Raw genomic sequence first — 24916 nt, 5'->3', positions numbered from 1 at the left:
AGATATAGAATATAGAATACAAACAATTCAAACATCTAACTACGAAGCAAAAGCACCTTTGTTTTTTAATCATGGCATGTAAACAAACTTTCTGTGTAGCCTCGTTAAGCCCTGACAAGGTCTGTGTAACCAAGTTAAAACAAGCACGATAGCACCAGCTTGACTTTTGACAGCGTGACAGCTGTATGGGGAAACATTGTGGGAACATTTCAGGTTCTTGAGAAAGAATTAACCATCTTGCCTTTGTGGGAGTTCAATAAATCTCTGAAGCTACTGTGTCACTTAGTTTATCTAGAATGACAGCTGTCAAGCATCTCAGCTCAGAGATTTGTGCGTTTGTGTCACTTTTAAAAGTGCAGGCCTCTTATGCAGATGCTAAAAATGCTGCTTGGGGATGTTTGGGGGAAAACACGGGGTGGGGGTGGGTGGGGAGTGTATTGGCCTTGGGCCTCAATCTGCTCTGCATGCCTTCACTGCTTCAGCAAGTCCAAGCATCTCTAAAGAGTCAGATTGTCCCTCCAGGGTCATTGTGAAAACAATACTAATTATGATTTTAACAAGACTGGGTGAAAGACAGTTTTAAATAGTCTTTTAACTTTCTTTTACTATCTTTAATTTTTCTTTTTGTTTAAAAACATATAAAAAAATCAAGGTCTGATGTTCTTATGATAAAAGTATCTTGAAGGAGAGAACACTGTCAATAGAGAACTTAGATGTAGACGCTTCTGCTTTTATAAAATATTAAGAGCAATACTGTAAAACCATGTGATCATCGCTTTTTAATCAATATTTTTAGCCTGTCAGATGTTAACAATCTATCTGCTGTTTCCAGATTTTCAAGCCCACTTCTGAGTCCACTAGCATTCAGTTGTAACGTTGTACTTAAACTAACGTTGATTAGTTTGATTATATTCAATTCAATAGAATTTTATTTATACAGCGCCAAATCACAACAACAGTCGCCTCAAGGTGCTTTATATTGTAAGGTAGACCCTACAATAATACATATAGAGAAAACCCCAACAATCATATGGCCCCCTATGAGAAAGCACTTTGGTGACAGTGGGAAGGAAAAACTCCCTTTTAACAGGAAGAAACCTCCGGCAAAACCAGGCTTAGGGAGGGGCAGCCATCTGCCGCGACCGGTTGGGGTGAGAGAAGGAAGAGAGGACAAAAGATGAGCTGTGGAAGAGATTCAGAGATTAATAGCAAGTATGACTCAATGCAGACAGGTCTATTAACACATTGATAGTGAGAAAGGTGACTAAAGAAGAAATACTCAACGCATGATGGGATTCCCCCAGCAGGCTACAATTATTGCAACATAACTAAGGTAGGATTCATTCATCAAATTTTGATTCAGTCCATAATACCTTCTTCTAGTCTTCAGTAGTCCAATGACAGTGTTTCATGGCCCAGGAAAGCCTCTTTGTCTTATTCTGACATCTTAGCAATGGCTTTCTTGCTGCAACTCGTCCTGTCAAACCTGCAGCTCTAAGTCTTCTCTTCACAGTTGAAACTGAGACTTGCTTACTACGACCACTATTAAGGCTGCGCTTGAAATGGTTGTCCTGTGAGCCGCCTATCACGTAAGCCGTTAACTCTCAGAAACCTGTCCTCTGATTCAACTGTGGCTTTGGCCAGACCTCTTCCTGTCAGAGTTTGCCCCAGTTTCTGAGTGCTTTTGATTGTGAAGGAAACTGTACACGGTGACACCTTGACTTTCTTTGCAATTTCTGTGGAAGAAAGACCTAAATTTTTAAATGTTATGAGGGTCTTTCTCTCTTCCATTGTTAATTGCCTTTTTCTCACCATTTTTGTAGCATCACACTACTTTCTGCAGTACAGTACTGTTCTACTGGTGCTCACGAACATATGGTACCAAGGTGTGTTCCAACACTACTTTTTTGCAGGCAGAGTGATCCAGGCAATTTGAAACACCTGTAGGAATTAGTAGCACCGGCTTTTAAGGCTTGGTCAACCACCATTGCTGCAGAACAGCTTTAAATTGTTAACCCATTTTGTGTTCCCTGAAAAAGGCCTTTTTCAGAACAGAAAAACCAGAGTTAACCCTGCATGCTGAAGTGGCAACCCACAACCCTACTCCAGTAAATTTAAGTAAATTTATTTCTAAAAGTACTTTTATTGCACCATTTTCATTTACTCATGAGCTGCTGTAACATGAATCAAATGGCTGAATTGCCACCTCAGCATGCAGTCAAATGCTATAGAGCAGCGGTCCCCATCCCCAGGGCCATGGACCGGTATCGGGGTACCGGTTTTCAAGGTTTTTAGCGTTAACTTGGTTTCCCTGGGTCTTTTCCCGTGTTGTAGTTGTGTATCTTATTTTGAAAGAAATATTTACGCATTACCATAGCATCCAGAGAGCTATGGTAAGGGGCAGAGAGGAGGATGTTACTCTCAATGTTGTTGGCGCATTTCAGGAGGACGCTGCTAATAAAGTTACACAATAACGTAGTAAATTTGCGTTTATTATTATATTTACAAAATACCACAGTTTTTGTCTTGGTCGTATCATTTTATTTTGTTGTATTTATCCGCGACACCTTAAAGGTCGGTCCTTGAAAATATTGTCTGACATTAAACCGATTGTGGCGGACAAACGGTTGGGAACCCTTGCTATAGAGTCTTACTAATGACGAATGATGAGTTTGAGACCCCTGATTTAAAGTGTCTTGCAAGGGGAGAGCGAGAACAGGTTTGGAGCAGACTTGAGGCCCTGCTGCAGGTACAGTGTAAAGGTGCCACCACAAAGGAGCCTACAAAGACAAAGAGCCTCCTCCTCTCTTCATTGTCTTCAGACTCTGATTCAGATGAGGAACCCCTGTGTAACAGGGCCCTGAGTTTGTACAGAGCAGAATCCACCATCAGCGAGAAAGACTGCCCTCTGCTGTGGTGGTCCAGTCGAGCAGGGACCCACCCACAGCTGACTGTCCTGGCCCGCAAGTATTTGATTAGTCCTTCCACTTCTGTCCCATGTGAGAGACTGTTGCAGACTTGCAGGTCACATAGTAACAAAAAAGAGAGCTGCCTTGTAGGGCTGGGTATCGTCACTGATTTCTAGAATCAATTCGATTCCGATTCACAAGGTCCCGAATCGATTAGATCCATGATTTGATTTGATTCGATGAACATTACCTGATGCTGCTGAAGTAAAGCAGAGCAAAGTTACAGAGGTTTTATTAGAGACACAGCTAATCATTTTGCAATTTTGCATAAGTTTAAATTTGTTCAGTAGCCTATTGAACAGCACAAATTAGGCTTTCTTTTTGGAATTAAGTAAAAGGGAAAAAAAAACAGCGGCCGACAGTGCTGTAAACAACGGTAGATTTGTGCTTAATAAGCAAGCGAATAATGCAGAAAACAGAGATTTTTAAATGGGAAACTGTTCTTGAAGTACACTGAGAGAGAGAGAGAGAGAGAGAGAGAGAAAGAGAGAGAGAGAGAGAGAGAGAGAAAGAGAGAGAGAGAGAGAGAGAAAGAGAGAGAGAGAGAGAGAAAGAGAGAGAGAGAGAGAGAAAGAGAGAGAGAGAGAGAGAGAGAGAGAGAGAAAGAGAGAGAGAGAGAGAGAGAGAGAGAGAAAGAGAGAGAGAGAGAGAGAGAGCGAGAGGGAAAGAGAGAGAGATGTGCCTGAAGTGAGATTTTATCGTGCTGGAAGCGAATCAGTAAAAGTAAGAGGGAATTCATGACGATGTTTATGTGAAGCAAAATGTGAAGCCTAGTTTGGATCTTCTTTTGCTTCTGGTTCAGTCAATATTGTTTGGAGAGAGATAAAACCTGCCACTTCAGAATCTAGCGCAAAAGGGACGTAAACACAAAGTGCGGATGTCAGAAATCGCTGTGTGCAGGCAGGAGGTGAGGACTCAAAATGCAGGACTCGCAACACAGGAATCAACTCAAAAGGGCAGTTTATTGTAGACTCAGGAAAATGATACAACTAATGATACAACTAATATATAGATAGATAGATAGATAGATAGATAGATAGATAGATAGATAGATAGATAGATAGATTCAATTCTTGGTTAAATGAATGAAACCACACCTGTACATTCTTTACGCCACAAACTATTGGTTTGACAGCTATTCTGCGGCATTGCTTAACAAACTGCTTCACACTGGTTAAAGAAGCCTGTTTCACAACACCAACTCTCCCGCTGGGCTTTTGAAACACCTTGTATGGCCTTTTGATGCATAACAGAGGGAAACCTTGTGAAACTGCAGTATACCTGAGGCATACCTCAATAATTATTTACTATCCTGCATTGATGAAAAGCTAATTTTAGTATTCTTTGAGCAGTGAACCCTGCTAACTCCTTCAGTGTGTGGGTTGCAGAATTGGTACCACTGATGCATGGTCGATTGCATTAAGGATCTCTATACCTCAACAGTTCTTTCACATTAAATTTAGTTTTTCAGTGCAAGAGTTAAAAATATGACAATAATGTGGAAGCTGATAGTTCACTTCCTTTCATTTGGGAAATTACCACTGATGACTAATCCTCATTTAACCTGTCAAAGACCATCTGTTTGTAATTGGTTTTCTGTGTTTATTTGAAATAACTGAGTATTGAGATTAAATTACATTCTGGCATTAGTCTGCAGTCTCATCTACTGATGATTACTTTGTGCGTTTTCAGCTGTTGGTACTTAGCTGGACAAGTTGCTGCCTGTCAGACTGGAGATAATTAACATAGCAGCTTTGAAATTTAGTGTAAGTAGGCGTGGTAACAGCAATTCTTATGTGACAGGCAAAGATTTAGTCCAAGCAAACAGTCTTTTGGTATAATAAAATTGTAGCTGTCAGTGATTTTAATAGAGATTTGAAGGATTGCAGGTTGCAGGTGAACTTATCCCTGACACTCAAAATATTATGTCCGTCCTTAGGTGCTGTCACTTCTAAAGCCTCAAAGCTTTGCCAGCCTTAAAGTATTACAAAGCAACAGCTGCTGGTAATTGACTGTTCATGTCATTTAATATCACAGGATCCTGGGAGAACACAAAGTGAGCTTTAACTCTTGACTCATCAGGAAGTCATCAGAGAGAGGTTTTTAAATCTGAAATATTATTTATCTTTCCTCAAACCACAACATTTTCCGAATATAATAAAAAATTCAAGACTGTTAATAAGTTCATATCTCACATTGCTAAAAACATCATGGTCTGAATCAAAATGGCGCCGCATATGGCAGCCTTGGTACTGCGCTCTCTTGCACTTTCCTTGGTTTTGTTTATATTCCGTACATTTGGTCACTCAGACCACATCACTTTTTTTTCCAGAGATCAACTGCTAAACATCAGACAGTCTTCTCAAAATAGTTCTTATGCTACTTTTATAAACCTTTAAAGTTTTTCGGAGATTTTAGTCAAGGCGCAGCAGCTCTCTGTGGCGTTCGAAGGAGACGCAGATGCGGGACCCGTGCTGGTGTGCTGGTGAAATTACGTTGGCATTCCGCACGGCACTCCCCTCCATTCATCTTGCGAATCTCTGCTCTCTTCCTAACAAAGTGGGTGAATTACTGCTTTTAAACTGGACTAACAAAGACTTTGCATGCTCTGCTGCCCTTTGCTTTACTGAAACCTGGCTCAATGAACGAATCCCAGACGCTGTCTCAAATGTGCCAGGCTTCCAACTTCACCGCAGACCGCAAAACGGAGCTCTCAGGGAAAACAAAGGGTGGTGAAGTCTGCTTCTAGATTAACGAAGGTTGGTGTACTGATGTCACAGTGTTACAGAAATATTCCGGCCCAAACCTGAAAACTTTTTTCATCAACTGCAAACCGTTGTATTCACCGCAGGAGTTTTCTTCCTTCATGCTGGTTAGAGTTTACATCCCTCCTCAGGGCAACCCGAACAACGCACTGTGCGAGCTGGCTGACCAGATTACCACCCTTGAAAGAAAATCCCCCAATTCCTTTACAATTGTCCTTGGGGATTTTAACAGAGCAAATCTAAACCACGAACTTCCTAAATATAGACAGCATATAGACTGCCCCACCAGGGACAACATCACACTGGACCGCTGTTACACCACATTAAAAGATGCCTATTGCTCTGTCCCCCAGGCAACTTTGGGACATTCTGATCACTGCCTGGTCCATCTTATTCCAGTTTATAGGCAATAACTAAAACGTGCCAAGTCTGTAGTCAAAACTGTGAAGAAGTGAACTAATGCAGCAAAGCAGGAACTGCAGGACTGTTTTGATTGCACTGATTGCTGTTTTTGAAGCTGCATCTGAGAATCTGGATGAGCTGATGAACACTGTGACATCATATATCAGTTTTTGTGAAGATGTGTGTGTGCCAACCAAGACCTTTTGCACATACAACAACAATAAACCATAGTTCACTCCTAAACTCCAACATCTTCGTAAGGCCAAGGAGGACGCCTACAGAAGCGTTAACAGGGCCCTGTAAGAGCAAACCAGGAGCACACTGACCAGGGAAATCAAAGCGGCTAAAAGGATCTACTCCCAGAAGCTGAAAGAACAGCTCTCAGCCAACGACCCTGCGTCAGTGCGGAAGGGCCTGCAGGACATCACCAGATGCCCCACACCCCCTGTTGAAGCAAACAAAGACCTGTTGACGAGTTGAATACATTCTACTACAAGTTTAAGACGGACAGACTCTCACCCCTCCCCAGAGACATTGACCCCCAACACACCTCTCACCCCTCCCCCTCCCTAATCCAGACTCAACGACCTCCATCACACTTCTCACCCCCCTTTCCTCCTCCCTGGAACTTAGAATACACACTGTGAGCCGACTGTTTCAGAAACAGACGCCTAGGAAAGCCCCGGGACCAGACAATGTTTCCTGCCTCAAAACTTGTGCTGAACAGCTGGCTCCCATCTTTACCCGCATCTTCAATAGATGCCTGGAGCTGTGTGAAGTCCCCTCCTGCTTCATACGCTCCACCAAGATCCCGGTCCCCAAGAAGCCCACCATTATAGGACTGAATGATTACAGACCTGTCGCCTTGACGTCTGTGGTCATGAAATCCTTTGAACACCTGGTGTTAGCCCATCTGAAGCACATTACAGGCCACCAGTTGGACCCCCTGGAGTTTGCCTACCAGGCAAACAGGTCGGTGGATGATGCAGTGAATGTGGGACTGCATTACATCCTGCAACATCTTGACCGCCCAGGGAACTTGTGCCAGGGTCCTGTTTGTGGACTTTAGTTTGGCATTTAATACTATTGTGCCTGAACTTCTCTCCTTCAAACTCTTCCAGCTCAGCGTGTCACCAGCTACCTGTCGGAGAAAGTCTGCAAATGAGCTCTTCAGTTAAGGGCCTCCGAGCAACCAAAAGCCTACATAAGGCACAGCACCAGCTGCTCAGATTTTACCATTGACTTGCTAAAATTTAAAGTGGAGTGGATCCGACAGAGACTTACAATGCTTCTAGATGAGAATATTCTCAAAAAGGTGTTTGAATTCACTGAGAAGACTCGTCTAGCACAGCATGAGAAGCCTAAGACCAGGCAACAAAGGAAGTTTGACTTACTTGTTGTGCGTCAGAAACCACAGGAAGATACAGACAGTGTCCTCAGCGGCCAGAGGAGAAGAAGGATGCCACACCGAGGATGTGGACCAGTGGGTGAAAAATTTGTCTGACAGACAGCTCACCCAAGCAGAGAAAACATCCTTGCAAAAGGGTTGAACTTTGCTGTGATGCAGAGACAAATCGTGCAACTGGAACAGTTTTCGGCCTGTCTCAGCAATGCAAAGCCCCCAGTATCCAACATAAGTATGGAGGAGAGGAAGGCACTCACATCACTTAGTAATGACAATAACATTATTATCCTTGTGGTTACAGGAAGAGGGTGACAGACTAGCTGTGTTCCAAAACGTAGGCTGCATCCTCCTGTGGACGCATTTGAAGACCAATTACGTCACAGCGACGCGACGAAGGCTGTCCCCATTCGTAGACTCCTCCGAATCCGGCAGACAAATGCGTCCTCCTTTTCCCCAGATTTGAAGGATGGGTCGGGTGTATCCGTCATGGCCCACCATGTCCCAGAATTCATAGCACGGCCCAGCCAGTTCCAGTTTCTAACAATGGCGGCCACTACTAACTTTAATATTACTCTTATTAATCTTACTGGGTCACAAAATAAATTTTTAACATATTTTCAGGTGAGAAAGTAACCGTGTAAGCTTCAAATATCTGCTTGGTTTATCAAGACATCGCATATTTGCAAAAGTGCTCCGACGTTTTCGGAGACGTCTCTTACCCACCCGCTCGATAGCTAGCAGGGGGGTTCAACAGTCACTCAAGCCGGTGAAAACAGCGGACTTCCAGCTTCATCGTTTTCAGACCCCCACGGTCTTTCGCTACTCAGGTTAAACATCATATATAAGTCACTCGGATAACTTAGAAATGTTATTATTTCGCTTTTTTTCAGTGTTTTATTTGTTCCGGAGTAAATCGGTTTGGCTGAGATCAAAGTTATTAGATTAGATTAAATAAAACTTTATTAATCCATCGGGTAGGTTCCTCCGGGGTTTTCACACAGCTGAATAAACGTCAAACAGAAAACTGATTAAACAGAAGTGTGAGATGGTTGAGAATTTACGGCAGTGTACTGTTATATTGTAGATAGCAAGGAGCAGATGGCTGAGTTTATTAAAATCCACCGAGAGTCCGAGACAGCTGGTGATGCAAATCTGAAGGCAATACTGTCCCATTTCACAGCCTCGCGCTTCCGGCCTTCTCGGTCTTCGAAGGACCCGGCCCACGTAGACCGTGAAGCCCGGGTCCTCCAAAGGATGCGGCCTAGGTTTTGGGACACAGCTACTGTCTGAAGCAGTTAGAACAAGACAATGCTATCGACCGGACCTCATACCATAGGCTATACCCAGGGAAATCTACACCAAGTCTGTATGGTTTACCAAAGATACATAAACAGAGGCTATCGTGGTTCAACTCAGTTGGCAGTTCGTCTTGTAATCGGAAGGTTGCCGGCCCGAGCCCCGGCTCCGACAGTCTCGGTCGTTGTGTCCTTGGGCAAGACACTTCACCCGTTGCCTACTGGTGGTGGTCAGAGGGCCTGGTGGCACCAGTGTCCGGCAGCGTCGCCTCTGTTAGTGCGCCCCAGGGCAACTGTGGCTACAATGTAGCTTGCCATCACCAGTGTGTGAATGTGTGGATGACTGAATGTAGTGTAAAGCGCTTTGGGGTCCATAGGGACTAAGTAAAGCACTATACAATTACAGGCCATTTACCATTTTACCATTAAACAGGGTGCACCTTTAAGACCGATTGTCTGTATGATCAACTCGGTCACCTATAACATCTCAAAGTTTCTGGCTTCGATCCTCAACCCGTTGGTAGGCAGCTCTGAACACCACATCCAGAACACCTTAGAATTTGTTAAGATGGTGAGAGATGTCATTATGGAGCCAGATGAGACAATGGTCTTGTACGATGTTACATCTCTCTTCACTTGCGTTCCAGTCATGGAAGGGTTGGAGATAGTTCGTAAGAGATTACAGGATGACCCCAACCTCAGCAACAGGACCACTCTCAGCATCGACCAAGTGTGTTTGCTTTTGGAACTGTGTCTTAATTCCACCTACTTCACATACAAGGGTCAGTACTAACGGCAGAAACATGGGTGTGCCATGGGTTCCCCAGTTTCACCCATTGTGGCCAACTTGTACATGGACGAAATGGAAAAGATGGCTTTGCTATCCTACCCTGGAACACCACCAAGTCATTGGTTCAGGTATGTGGATGACACCTGTGTGAAAATCAAATCTCAGGACGTACCACAATTCACAGATCACATTAACTTGGTGGACCAACACATCAAATTCACCAGGAAGGATATGAAAAGTGGCAGGTTAGCCTTCTTAGATTGTGAGATCTCCATCAGTAATGGGGGACATCTAAAAGCTGATGTGTACCGTAAACCTACGCATACGGATCAGTATTTAAGGTTTGACTGTCATCTCCCACTGGAGCACAAACTGGGTTTTATTAGGACACTACAACTAGGGGTGGGTTTTTATAATCGATTTATCGATTAAAATTGATTCTGGCTTGGATAACGTAAAATCGATTCATTAAAATCCTGAATCGATTTTTTAATATAAATTTATTTTGCCCGAAATGCCAGAATCTCAGGTGAATTCTCACAAAATTTCAACCACCACCAAACAGCTAAGACAGTAAATGAGAGCAGGAACACGGATTCTGCGCAAAGACTTAAACACACAGCGCGACCCGCGGATCAGAATCAGTGAGATGTCGCCTTTCTCACGGTCGGGGCTGAAAGCCGACAGCTCGCTGATTCTGATCTGTCGGCGGGTCCGCGCTTTGTGTTCACGCCCTTTTTGCGCTGATTCTAAAGCTGTTAGTTTTATCTCTCTCCAAACAATATTGACCGAACCAGCAGCAAAAGAAGATCCAAACTACGCTTCACATAAACATCGTCATGAATTCACTCTGACTTTTACTGTTTTGCTTTCACCACGATAAAATCACACTTCATGCACAGCTCTCTCTCTCTCTCGCTCTCGCTCTCTCTCTCAAGTCTACCGTTGTTTACAGCGCTGTCGGCCGCTGTTTTTTTTCCCTTTTACATACTTCCGAAAAGAAAACCTAATTTCTGCCGTTCAATACTGAACCAATTTAAACTTTTTAAAATTATGCAAAATGCAAAACGCTTAGCCGTGTCTCTAATAAAACCGCTGTAACGTTCATATGTTGATTAATGGTTTTCTTTCGTTTTTGATGTACTGCAGAATATTTTTTTATAAAATCCCAGGTCAGGAAAATCACCTTCATGTTTTTCTGTGTTTTATCTTCAGCTACTTTGACACAAAGGCATCTGCTGTGACGCTCACACCTTTGATAAAGTCTTGTGTGTGTCATCTTCCTTTTTATAGATACAAAAATATGTAAATGTACTGATCTGAATTATAATATTTCTGACTGTCAAAATTTCCCAGATTCAAATCGAATTGAATCAAATCTAATTAAATCGAATCGTGGATCGAATCGAGTCGGGACCTTGTGAATCGGAATTGAATCGATTCTAGAAATCAGTGACGATACCCAGCCCTAACTACAACATAGAGCGAACACCATCCCCACAGAGACAGCGGCCTGGAAAACAGAAGAACATCACATCCAGAAGGCCCTGAATAAATGTGGTTATCCCAGCTGGAACTTTGTCAAAGGCAAGGCAAGTTTATTTATATAGCACAATTCAACAGCAAGGTGATTCAAAGTGCTTTACAGAGACATTAAAAAACAGAAACAAATAAAAAGCATGATTTAAAATGAAAAAAAAAAGAGTACGTTTTAAAATTTAAGCTTAAAAGTAAAACAGTGTGGATTTGGTGCTTTATTCAAATGCAGCTGAGAACAGGTGAGTCTTCAACCTGGATTTAAATAAACTGAATGCAGCTTCTCCGTGTCTGGTTCTGACTCTGGGAACTGATAAAAAACCGGATCCAGATGACCTGAGGGATCTGGAAGGTTCATACTGGGTCAGGAGGTCACTGATGTATTTTGGTCCTAAACCATTCAGAGCTTTATAGACCAGGATCAGAACTTTAAAGTCTATCCTCTGACGGACAGGCAGCCAGTGTAAAGACCTCAGAGCTGGACTGATGTGGTCCACTTTTTTGGTCTTAGTGAGGACTCGAGCAGCAGAGTTCTGAATGAGCTGTAGTTGTTTGACTGATTTTTTAGGTAAACCTGTAAAGATGCTGTTACAGTAATCAAGCCTACTAAAGATGAATGCATGGACTAGTTTTTCCAGGTCCTGTTGAGACATCAGATCTTTTATCCTTGAAATATTCTTGAGGTGATAGTAAGCTGACTTTGTTATTGTCCTAATGTGTTTTTCTAAGTTTAGAAAAACAGTCAAACTGCATCCATCACTACACCCAAATTTCTCGCCTGGTTGGTGGTTTTTAGGTGTATAGACTGAAGTTCTTTGGTGACCTGTAATCGTTTTTCTTTGGCTCCAAAGACTATACTTCAGTTTTGTTTTTGTTTAGCTGTAGAAAATTGTGGCACAATCAGTCATTAATTTCCTCATTGCATTTACCAAGAGCCTGTACAGGGCCTCGGTCTCCTGGTGACATTGTGATATATATTTGTGTGTCATCTGCATAGCTATGATAGTTTATTTTGCTGTTCTTTATAATCTTTGCCAGTGGGAGCATGTAAATGTTAAACAGAAGGGGTCCCAAGATGGAACCTTGGGGAACTCCACATGTGATACTTGTCTGCTCAGATGTGAAGTTACCTATTGATACAAAGTATTTCCTGTTTTCTAAGTATGTTTTGAACCGGTTTAGTACAGTTCTTGAAAGACCTGCCCAGTTCTCCAGTCGTTTGAATAATATGTTGTGGTCAACTGTATTAAATGCTGCACTGAGATCCAGTAAAACTAAGACTGACATTTTTCCACTGTCTGTATTCAGACATGTGTCATTAAACACTTTGGTCAGAGCGGTTTCAGTGCTGTGGTTCTGTCTAAAACCTGACTGGAAGGCATCATAGCAGTTATTCTGTGTTAAAAAGTAATTGAGCTGTTGAGAAACTGCTTTTTCAATGATCTTACTTAGAAATGGGAGATTTGAGATCGGCCTGTAGTTGTTCATTTGTGTCTTGTCAAGATTGTCTTTTTTCAGTATAGGTTTAATTACAGCAGTTTTTAGTGGTTCTGGAAACACACCTGATATTAAAGAAAAGTTGACGATCTGTAACAGGTCTGACTCCAAAGTCTTTGAGACCTTTTTGAAAAAACTTGTTGGCACGACATCTAAACAGCAAGAGGAGGAGTTCAGTTGAGCTAAGATGTCCTCCAGGTCTTTGCTGTTAACAGGGTGAAACTGTTTCATGGTGTTTAAACAGTTTTTCGGTGGACACAGTACATATCCTGAATCTGCTGTTGATGAACCAATTGCTTGTCTAATCTTTTGGATTTTGTCTGTGAAGAATTTGGCAAAGTCATTGCAGGCCATGGTCGAATGAGGTTCAGCTGCCACTGACACAGGAGGGTTTGTTAGCCTGTCAACTGTAGCAAATAAGACCCGAGCATTATGACTGTTTTTAGTGATGATGTCAGAGAAGTAGGACCTCCTTGCACTCCTCAGTTGTAAATTATAATTGTGAAGTTTCTCTTTATAGATGTCATAATGAACCTGGAGGTTTGTTTTTTTCCATCTGCGCTCAGCTTTCCTACACTCTCTTTTTCATTTTTCACCAGTGTGGAGTTTCCCCATTGAGACTTATTCCTTCCAGAGATAACCTTCACCTTGATGGGAGCAATAGTGTCCATTACATTTAACATTTTAGCACTGAAGCTAGTGACGAGCTCATTGACTGAACCTCTGGACAGGCCAGGTGTTAATGGGAAGACCTGGTTAAAGATCTCACTACTGTGTTCAGTTATACACCAATTTGTGATCACTGCTGTTGACATATTTGTGTGGGCGGAAATTTTACTTTCAAAGAAAACACAGTAATGATCAGACAGGCCCACATCAGACACAGTAACCTTTGAAATGCTCAGGCCCTTGGAGATCAGTAGGTCAAGAGTGTGTCCTCTATTATGTGTGGCCTCTGTTACATGCTGAGTCAGCCCAAAGTTGCCCAGAGTGTTACTCAGGTCTTTAGTCCCTTTGTTGTCCACATGGATGTTAAAATCCCCAACAATAATTACACAGTCAAAATCAACACAGATCACAGACAGCAGTTCACTGAGATCATTAAAAAAAAGTCTGTGCAGTATTTGGGAGGCCTGTAAACATTAAGAAACACAACTTTGGATGGGGCCTTCAGCTGTGAAGCCACATATTCAAAAGACTGAAAACTTCCAGGAGATAGCTGCTTACATTGAAATGATTCATTAAAGCTTTGTCAAAGCTTGGAAGGCACCTAAAGAAAGCTCCAGCCGATCCAGGAGAGAAGGACAACCGCTGCCTAAGCGAAAACCTGTAGGGATCTCGTATGTGTCAGGAGTATCGGAACAGTTGAGACACATTTTTTCTAAATACTGTGTCTCTGTGGCTTTTAAACCCCAAAACACGCTGCGTCAAAAATTTGTCCACCCCAAGGATCGGGTCCCCCGACACAAACAGAGTAACATGGTGTACGCTGTTAAGTGCCAGGAGGATTGGCAGGATTTATACATCGGGGAAACCAAACAACCTCTGGTGAAGCGGATGGCACAACACAGAAGAGCAACCTCGTCAGGCCAGGACTCTGCGGTCTATTTACACCTACAGGCCAATGAATGATGATGAGGATGTACACATCCTGGACAGGGAGGAACACTGGTTTAAGCGCGGAGTCAAGAAGGCCATTTATGTGAAAAGGGAAAGACCATCTCTGAATCAAGGGGGGCCTAAGGGTACATCTTTCACCATCTTACAATGCTGTGACTGCAGCCATTCCCCAACTCTCTGTGAATGGTACTCATGGCCATTGATTATTGTTCCTTGATCAATGGCCATTGATTGATGGGCTTTTATCAGTGATTGTTGATCAATGGTCATGACAATTTGCATATTAATGATCAAGGAACTGACCTCCCAGCCCACTGTTCATTCAGTGAGCTAGTTTCAGTTATTGTGCAATTTACTGTTTATGAGGTTGAGGAAACCTGCAGTCAGCTGAGGCTGAAGAAGTCCTTGGATGACTGATGAAAATTTTCTCCCATTGAAAACGCTACGTCCAGATGAACAGAATCAACCTTTTAGGATTTACTTAGTTGGTTGACTGAGCATGCATGAAGACAACCACAGTTTTCTCATGACTCATCAAGTGACACCACTTACTGGCCAAATGGTAATATTGAGGAGGGGCTCAGCATAAAACCACTACCCTTTTTTGTTAAAAAGAGCCAGCCAGTGTGATTCAGATTTCTGACAAGTGTTCCTCCTACTGAGAGGAGACATCAGGCAGGATACTGAACACGCTGGACAGATCTACGTTTTGCTTGGATATGGTTTGGTATCCACCCTAAACAGCTGGAGGCACATGTTTAAATCTTGGCTCAATACATACTTCCCCAAAGAAATTAAAGGAACACTCTGAAAACACATGAGATCTAAATGAGAAAAATAAAATCATGTTGGGTATCCATACTGATATGAAATGGGTAAGGTTTTAGAAACAAAAAGAAGAAAACAGTTTGATTGTTTGATAAAAATTGTTTGATAAAATTTTCATTTCATTTATTTATTGAAAATAAAAATTAGCAACCTGCAGAGGCCTGACCTCAAAAACCCACCAAAAATCTGAGTGAAGAAATGATGCAGCAGCCTTGTAGCAATTCAAACTGGTACTCACGGTGTGACGTAAAGCGGCGGTTAGACACAGCATGGCGTAAATCTGCACAAACATTTACAAATACACTTGTACTTCTTGAAGTCCACATATGAGTCACACACAGTGCTCCTGTACATGTTTTAACAAGTTTACACTGTATGTTTGTCTTGTGACTGTGCATGTATTTCTGTGTGTGTGTGTGGGTGTGCGTGTGGGTGTGCAGGTCCACAGGCAGCAGGTGGAGGCTCTTCAGCAGCAGTTTAAACAGAGAGACAGTTTGTAATCAAATGGCAGCTACTGAGTGAAAATTGCCCTAATTAGAAAACTCTGTTATGCCACACTGCTTACTAGTGGTCAGATTATGTACTGCCCCATCAACGACTGAATGCAGACTGGCATACAGCAGACTGTAAAGTAAAATACAGTCTGTGACTTTGTCTGATGTAAATGTATCACATTCGAAACAGTTTTTGAGTATCCAGAACTGTGAACTATTGCTTATCTGAAATGAAATGAAATGAAATATTTTCTGACAAAATAGTGTCATAAACTATAGCAATACAAAGCTCAGTATACAGGCCAATAGTTCAGTTTCTTCCTTTAATTTTTCACCTGTCAACTGTGTCTCATCCTCACTGCTCACTATGAATTAAACCAAAAATCCTTCTAAAAGCATGCCTTGCTGACCGGAGAGCATCTTGGTAATGCCTCTAGTCGTTTGAAAAAATAATTTTTAAAAACCACTCAAATTTTGATAAATTAGCCTCAAAAGATTTCCTTTGGATGGCAAAATTCCACATTAAGGCTTCAGCAGCATGATCAACATATCTGGTTGAGCCCATTACAGCACATTGTGAATGTCGACCAAGCAGGAAAGAGAAACTTTATACAGACAACCACAAGTAATTAGCAGAGTAGTACGTAGCAGGCTGCTGGACCACAGATACTTATGTTACCACACAGTTTAAACTGCTCTGAATCTACTGTGCACGTCCACGAGTGCAACAGCACCATTCGCAACAATCTGCAGCATTTCAGAATTTACCCATAGAGCTGAAAGAATTTCATGGACAAGCAGCCACAAGCAATAATCACCTTTAGATTCACCTCTTCAGATTGTTGAACCTGATTAGAGCCACCTGATCAAAAGCTCATGCACATTCAGTCATTTGCACAATCAGCACCGCAACAAACTCGCCATATAAGGCCGACCTTTCTGCTCCGTTTGTGAGGCGTTCATCTCACAAAAAAGGAGATTAAAAAGAATCTCACACTACAGGGCTTTAAATAGTTTCTGATCTCAGCAAGCAAAAGCATGATGGGATTATCAGTGCTGTAACATCTCTCTGCTTACATATTGTGCTTTTGTGCCTGTTCTCACCTTTGCCAAGTGCTTTTTCAGAGAGAAATGACTGTAGTTCAGATATCTTTGTTGATGTCTGTGTCTTGTGTAAAATTCATGCATACTGAGGCATTTTGCATGTGTTCCCAACAACAAATGGAACAATTTAAGAATTCATAGTAGTATTTAAATGTCAGATAAGAAATGAACGTTCATACAAGTGGTTTTTATTTCTGGCATTGCAAACCCTAAAAATCAACACCAAAACAGTAGATAGCCACTCAGACAAGCTGAGCTTTGAGGTCACTTTTTTCTTAACCAGCTATTAACTGAACAAATGACATTATGGCTTCTGTGGTACTGTTTTCCTGGTGCCTTTCAGACATTCATGTACAGAGAAGGACTCACTTATGTTGTTATGACTATTCTCCACGCTGCCCTCTGCTGATGCCACTTTCTCTGATAAAGAGAGATTTACTGGAAAGACAATTTGATAACATCAGAGCTGGAAATTATTAGTTCAGTAAATTTTACATCTCAGAAATATATTAAGTATTTGCTATTTGAGTAAGTATGCCTAACACGCCATGGAAGACAGGAAATGGACTGAGATACACAATAATAGATTCCAAGTGTGTATCATGTTGCTGAATATACTTGTTTTAATGTTTTTCCTCCCTCTTTACAACTTGTTTCTATTGTACAGAAATCCTAGAGTCCACCTTTGTGTCTGCAGTGCAAATCCTGTCAGTATCAAATTATCCAGGTACATAAAGGACTGTTAAGTGGTTATTAAGCACCCCAGCAATAATTTATGTGAAAGGACAAAGGATGATGTCAAAGCACTGACTGACCTCATTATAAGTTCATGTGGTGCAAACTGATATGTTCCCTGTGCCAGTTCAGTCACTGCACAAACTTGATTTTTACTTCCCAAAGTGCATTAGTTCCTCACATGGAGCATAAAAACATGATTTAAAAAAAAATCAACAAATTGCAGCAGCATAGTGTAAATAATTCAGCTGACTAACATTTAAGCTAATGTTTCAAACTAATACATCAGATCCTCCCCTCCCATGTCCATTATGTTTGCGTTCAAAAAGCGAACCTAGTTGATTGTGAAAAAACTCGGCCGAAGGCTTCATAAATGGGGTTTAACTAACCCAGTGATTGACCTCGCGATGGCTGCATCTGTCTTTTATATACAGTCTGTGTGTAGAGCTGATCGTGACACACACGTAACAGCTAGCATATGTAAGGTGGAGCTGTGGCAACCAGACACACTGTTAGTCATGTGGCGAGTCAAGGCAGATGTGGGTCATATCTGGGCCTTAACATTTATTGTTTTCTGCTTTATAGAGTAAACCAGAGAAATATCACCTACACATACAGTTTCCTTCTGATATTTGAAGCTTTGCATTGAGTTGTAACTCATTATTATGACAACAAGCAAACTCTACACAGAAAGTTCCCAGCCAGATGGAGTCGAACCCAGGTCCTTCTTGCTGTGAGGCAATAGTGCTAACCACTGTTCCACTCAGCTTTAATGCTATATACCTGTCCACCTGTCCATCTGGCAACTTTGTAGAACTTTTCAAGCCTTAGTGATCTCCGTAGAAGTCCACATTTTCACCAGTTTTGTGCAGAACCAGATCAGATGCGTGCGAGCAGCAGAGTTCATGGCAAATCCCCTCTTTCTAATAGATGTTTTCAAAGTTTCAAATACTGAGTTACTACTTAAAGAGCCACAGTACATTTCAGAGCCACACGACAAAAACGTGTACATTAACTACTTTAATTAGAAAAGAGTCACTGTCTCACAGCCCATTAAAATGTGTGTTCACGTGTGAGTGTGTCAAAGTCCACTACTAACCAATAACGCTTTTTTATAATCATAAAAAAAATCAATCACAGATACTGTTTGTCTAAAATTTTCTTTAACAACCACAGGTTTTCATGTGGGTCGTGTGTTCCAACATAAAAGCTAATCTTGTTCCCGTGACTGCAGCATATAAAGAAACTCAATTTACCAGCAAATTTGATCATATTTAACATATAAATGAAATATGTTCTGATGCAAGCTACACAAAGGGCTGTAGGATCCTCACTAATGATGTGTTAGGTCAAATAAACAAACCAACCCTGAAAAAAAAAACAGCCTATCAGAGCCTCCAACCCCAAAGAAAACAGTAGAAAAGCACCATGCAGTATAAGTGAGTATTCATTTACACCAGCTAGAGTATGCCACAGGTTAAGTTGATTTGAAGCATTGGCTGATCAGTGGAGGATCTTTTGGTCCCCACAGCAGCGAATCAAAGTCAGTATCAACATCCTTATCTGCCGACACCTTCTCTTCTCTCCTGCTCTTCATCTTGTCTCCTTTGCCTAAAACCAACTGACCAGTTAGGCTCTGAATCTCCTGTAGGACTGTCCTTATGTCCAGTTCGTGCTGCGAGGCTTTCAGAGTAGCCCTGTTAAATGGAAACGTCCTTATGAAGTCTCCAACCTTCACTGGTGGAATATTTTGTCCATTCCCTGTGGTTTTCTCCGCAGTGATCCGAAATGTTTTTGTGCTGTGAATGTTTGAAAAGAGTCAATTGTCATCCCTTTTTAAAGATTTTTAAAGGTTCTCAAACTGGCCTCAGTTTTATGAATTTCAAGGCATGAAAATGCAATTTTCACCAAAATTGTAAAATATTCCAAGTCAAAAGTAATTTAAGTAATAGTAATAGGTCAAACTTTCCACTTTTAAAACCAACGATTTGTTCTTCGTTTGACATTTTGCAAATTTACAGTACCTGTAAATGTTTGGGAGCTTCCAGGACGCAGCAGGCCGTGTGAATGCTTCCTCACTCTCCTGGGTGTCAGGTATCAAAGAGGAAACGTCTGTCTCTCCTGAGCACTGCCTCTCAGCTTCTGTTTCAGTGTTGTCATGGTTTGTAACATCAGACCTGTAAAGAGACCCGTTGTTCATGAGGTACGATACAAGAGGCTGACGAGACTGTCTGTTCAACGCTGACTCATTTGTCCTTGAATCCTGGCCCAGTATCGGGTTTTGGGTCTGGTTGGTGTGGAGTTTGATAGCACTGGTGTTAATTATTCTGCATCTAGCTTCACGTATCTTTGATAATTCAACAGGGGGAAGGCATCTTTGGTAGTTGGCTTCAATGTCACGCTGTTTAAGCTTACCCCGTTTTGTCTTTTCAGGCTGATGAGACGTTTTTAGCAGAGGGAGAATTTGAGTGTGTGAGCCCTTGTTACCTCTCTTTTTCTTCTGATGGTTTAACGTTGAGAGCACAGGTGCAGACGGGTGGTTCGCCTTAAAACAAGGTTGCTTGTACCTATGTTTCCAATAAGCTCTGTCTCTTAAGCTGTCGGTCGATGTGTAGTTCATCATATCAATGACATCACTGACTAGCTTTTTCTTCACTGAAATATCAGCTTGGCAGTCCAGTGTGAGTGCAGGGCTGTAGTTGACCTCCAGCAGCCAGGGCTTAAACTTGGCATCTATGAGGATGTCAAATCCAAACAACTCCACACAGTTAGGACAGGAGGGCACTGATGTAGCAATGGCAATCAGGGTCAGAGTGATGATGTTGTTGATCCTCTGCCACAGAAGCAGCTCGTTGATCTGTTGACTGTGGAGAAAATGTCTGAATTTGCTCATGGTCCACTTACATCCCTGGCCCACTCTTCCTTTTTCGGTTTTGTAGAAGGGACCGAACTTGTTGATGCTGGTGTTAGTGAGGTGAGCATACAGGTTATGCAGAGATGACAGGTTGAACTTCTCAGTGGCAAAACGCACCAGGCCTTCTTGATGAATGTACACAGTCAGTGGATGAAAGCTCTTCACACACACGTAAATCCTCAAGTCAAACTTGTAGCCGGAGATCAGCAGAGAGCTGCTAATGTACCTCTGAATGACGACAGAGCAATCATAAACCAAGTCCTTAATATCCTCGAAGATGAAGATCCCTCGGCCTCTGGAGAGATCCACAGGCTTAACTATCCAGTAGACCGATGTTCCTCTGGCCAGACGCAGTCTGTTGTACTCAGCCAGGAAGCAGGTGTAGTCATTGGGGAGGATGAAAGTGGTGGGACTGAAGTCATAGAGAGCTGAACCAAACGTTGCTTTCATTCTTCTCAGGTTGCGTGCCAAGCAATCCTGAAGAAAACCGAAAGAAATGCAAATCATTCTTTTGGTATAAATTCATGTTTAATTATTTATTTGAAAATGATGTAAAATCTTCCCAAATTAACTAAAACTATCAACAGAATGTAAAGAGACAACCACTGACTTTATGTCACAAACATTTATGTGGTGTGCTGCAGATATTTTAGAAGTTGAAGTCAAAGGGCAGTAGATTACCACTTTGCATCATGAGAAAGTGAATCAATACAACCCGTATTTAACAAGGAAGGTCATTAAGAACTTTGTTAATTGCATTTGCCACCAGAAAAGATGAAGCCTGTTCAGGAAATAAGGGCAGGGAAAATAAGAAATATCAAAGTTAAGAGAACAGCACGTCTGAAACTCAAACACTGGTATAATGCTGACCCCTGGTGATAAAAGTTTAATCAGCAGAGGGTAACGACAAAAAGTACATTTCAAACGGACCTATTATGCTCTTCCTTGTTGTTCTCATGTACATACTATTACACTTGGTTGAAGTTTCAGATGAAGTGAGTGTATGTACAAGTAGTCAGAGTCTACTAATCATCCATTTACAATTTTTTTTCTTTAATATTTTGCATTCCTGCCAGGATGGCACAGTGGTAGAGTAATTACCACGGACCCTCACTGCAGGAGGGTTCTAGGTTTGAATTTCCTGGTCCAAAATCATGTGTGTTAGTTGAACTGGTTGCAGATGTGTGAATCCCAGAAGTTATGCTTTGTGCTTTTCCAACAGTTCAAGCACTGACACAAAAATTTTTAAACAGCTCAAGAGCCGAGTTTTGTTGTACGAGAGTCGTTTACATTTCTCGACATAGGAATGAGATTCAAATGAACAGTTTCTTTTTCTGGTAATACGTCTGTCATTCCAAAACATGAAGTTTAAAAAAAAAATCTATGTAGACATGCACCTTGCGTGTGATGCCAACAGTTTTAGGATGGTGGTTGAGGCGTTGCCACGGCAGCAGGTTGTGATATTGTGAGGTCTGAAATGAAGAGCCTCTCCAGTAAAGGTTCCAGTCTTCCTCCTCACGCTCTCCTTCATTATACTCCTCCCACCCTCGCTCCAGAAGTACCTCCCTCACCAGCTCGGGGCCTCTGTCGTGCAGTCTGAACACCAAGGATGCAGCCATGCAGCATCACCCACTATAGATACAACAGAATAACGTCTGAATTTTATTGTAACTTAATTTAATAACCTAAGTTACATTAGCGTTTTAGCATTCAGAAAATTGGAGGATATAAAAGGAAATTTAGCATGACAAGGTGACATAGTCATCACTTTGTCAAATATTGGCAGACCATAAAATGTGCACTGATATCATCCAAAACAACCAACATCCTACATATGCATTGCAAAAACATAAGAGAACCTAAAAAAAAAAAGATAACTTTTTTCCTAAAACACTAACAGTTGAAGCTTTCCAGAAAGCTTTATTTACATTTGAGCAAAAAGTGTCATGTCCAAAATTATTCATACCCTTTACAAACTCTCACAGTCTCTGGGAAAATCCAAAGTTCTATATTATTCCAAAAAATCCAAGCTGTTCTAAAGCATCCTAAATACCCTGATTAATTGGGAATAGCTGTTTTAATCAACTCAACAGGTGAAAGACAGCAGTTCTCTGCAGTTGGCTTGTGGACAGTCATGGCTAAGACAAAGAAGCTCAGGGAGGACCTGCGGATTTGCATTGTGGCTGTTCACAAGTCAGGAAGGGGCTACAAGGCCATATCTAAATGTTTTCAAGTTCCAGTGGCTACAGTGCAAGGTGTTCCATGCTGTGGAAAATTGCAGAGGACGTGGTTGGAAGCCAAAAGTAACACCTGTGTTGGCGAGGAGGATAGTGAGAGAGGTGAAAATGAATCACCACCAAGGCCATCCTGGTGAATCTGTGCTCTGCTGGTGACAATGTCTCAAGGCAGACACTCCAACGGACCCCAACACTGTTGGGTTCCACGGATGCAGACCAAGGAGGACGCCACTTCTCCAGATAAGGCACACAAAAGCCCACCTGGCCTTTGTAAATGGTCATCTGGACAAAGAAGACGACTTCTGGTCTTCTGTGTTATGGTCAGATGAAACAAAAATCGAATTGTTTGGCCACAATGATGTTTCCTTCATTTAGCGTAAAAAATGAGAAGCCTTTCACCCTAAGGAGACCATCCCCACTGTCATGTGGGAACCTAATGCTTTGGGGGTGTTTTTCAGCCAATGGACCAGGGACCCTAATCACAGTAAATGGCACCATTGAAAAAAGAGCAATACATGAAGATTCTTAACACCAACACCAGGCAGTCTACAGAGAAACGAGGCCTTGGGCACCAGTTGACATTTCAGCACGACAACGACCCAGAACACACAGCAAAAGTGGTGAAGATATGGTTAGCTGACAAAAACATATTTTTGCAGTGCCCAGCCAAAGTCCTGACTTGAATCCAATTGAGAATCCATGGAGGGAGCTAAAGATCAGGTTGATGGCAAGGAGACCCTCCAACCTGAAAGACTTGGAGCTCATTGCTAAAGATGAATGGGCAAAAATACCTGTGGAGACATGCAAAAAGCTGGTCTGCAATTATAGGAAGCATTTGATTGCTGTAATAGCCAATAAAGGCTTTTCTATTGATTATTATTTAGCTCTGATATAAATAAAAGCTGAGAATTTTTTTCCCCCACAATGATGCCTCTTGTAGATCATCTTCTTATCTTTTGGAAGACACCCGTGTCATTTCTGGTCAAAACAATTACGAATATGAATAATTATGGACTTGACTGTGTGTGTGTGTGTGTATATATATATATATATATATATTTGTAAACAAGTTTGATTACACAGAGCTGAGAGATGTGCCAACTTAAATCTGCCTCAAAATAAAAGCATCCATTTGCTTGGCATGTTGATCACAGGCACACCAGTGAGTTTGTGAGCAAAATTACTAGATTTTGTGTGGAAAAATTTCCACATCCTTTTTGCATCTTCCAGGCAAAATTCAACTACAGTTCAAAGGTTTCAAACAACGTTGAGCTGCCACTTAACAGTTTATCTCTTGGCTGAACACTCAGCACCTTGTGTGTAATCCAAAGCATTTACACGGTAAATCTGAGAAGCCCAAACAAAACCGACACTTTGTCCACCGTCTGCCAAGAAAGAGGGATCAGACTGAAGCTTCAGCGTGCCAGCTTACCAACAGGCTGCTGTTTAAAAGCGGGACAATGCTGCATTCCAGACTTTGAAAACCTCTCAAAAACATTTGAACATGTTTCTTCTTCTCACACAAAACAAAAACAGTGGCAAGAATATTTCCTCACAATGTTTGCAGCAAAGGACAAAATGCAAGAAAGTCTTCATCTGCACTGCTTAAAGAAAATGCACTAATGGATAAAAATGGAATATAAATGTCAAATTTACACAAAATGAAAAAGACTGAGCTTACCTTTGAACTGAGTTGACTTTAAAAGCCTTTGTTTACCTGACAGATAAATGAAAGGTAGGATGCAAAAGTCTTTCCTCTCACCTCACGTTACCCACAGCTTAATGCCGACAGGCTTCTGTTCTCTTAGCTCCTCCTACAGACCAAACTAGACTCTCAGTCTGCAACTGTTGATCGTTGTGGATATATGAAAGACGTTTAGAATACAGCACTGGATGCCTACGTTCATATTACAGTCTCCTTTTCAGACTGGACAAACTTCCCCACAATACCTCCATCACTCGATATTGAGTCATGACTGATCATCATATGCAGCTTTTCAAATGTCAATACTGAGCCTGAATATCTCTAAACTTTTTTGCTTGCCCCTTCTGCTTTTATAAATTTCATCTTTTAATTGAAATTTATAAAAGCATGATGCTACTGTAGCGTTTCTGTTGTTCATAAGAAGACAACCATGGTGGCAACAAAATTTATTGCAACACACAGATGTGAATATTGTTTCGCTTCTCTGCCAATTTTTATTCCTCCAGTGTCCAGTACGTGGCGTAGTTTCTCCACACAATACAACGCTTGTGAATATCATAAATAGGGTAACTGTGCATACAAATAAATAAAAATAAGACACACCCATCTTAAAATAGATT

General features: G+C 41.7%; 1 protein-coding gene across 4 annotated transcripts; it reads right to left on the bottom strand.

The window, feature by feature from the left end:
• Positions 1–16854: 16854 nt before the first annotated feature.
• Positions 16855–24384, bottom strand: LOC134643735 (probable tubulin polyglutamylase TTLL2). 4 transcript variants are annotated; one of them, XR_010096391.1, is made up of 5 exons: positions 24273–24384; positions 21752–21986; positions 19856–20831; positions 19465–19617; positions 19134–19239 (listed from the first exon to the last, which is right to left on the bottom strand). XR_010096391.1 is itself a non-coding variant. In XM_063496268.1 (4 exons), exons 2-4 carry the CDS (start codon positions 21971–21973, stop codon positions 18918–18920), a joined length of 1911 nt encoding a protein of 636 aa, XP_063352338.1. In that variant the 5' UTR covers positions 21974–21986; positions 24273–24384; the 3' UTR covers positions 16857–18917. The 4 variants fall into 4 exon arrangements, 2 of the variants coding, with proteins under 2 accessions (XP_063352340.1, XP_063352338.1); XR_010096392.1 differs by having other exon boundaries at positions 19928–20831; XM_063496268.1 differs by having other exon boundaries at positions 16857–19239; positions 19465–20831.
• Positions 24385–24916: the final 532 nt, after the last annotated feature.

Source organism: Pelmatolapia mariae, linkage group LG15, assembly GCF_036321145.2.
Source record: "Pelmatolapia mariae isolate MD_Pm_ZW linkage group LG15, Pm_UMD_F_2, whole genome shotgun sequence".
Taxonomy (NCBI): Eukaryota; Metazoa; Chordata; class Actinopteri; order Cichliformes; family Cichlidae; genus Pelmatolapia; species Pelmatolapia mariae.
Note: the sequence above shows the minus strand (reverse complement) of the source record. Positions and strands in the feature narration are given on the sequence as shown.

Coding starts and splice junctions, on each gene's coding strand:
- LOC134643735 (XM_063496268.1), bottom strand. CDS start 21,973: ATGGCTGCATCCTTGGTGTTCAGACTGCACGACAGAGGCCCCGAGCTG. Junction 20,832..21,751: donor CTGTTGGCATCACACGCAAG/GTGCATGTCTAC, acceptor GGTTTTCTTCAG/GATTGCTTGGCACGCAACCT. Junction 19,240..19,464: donor AAGCTCCCAAACATTTACAG/GTACTGTAAATT, acceptor AAACATTCACAG/CACAAAAACATTTCGGATCA.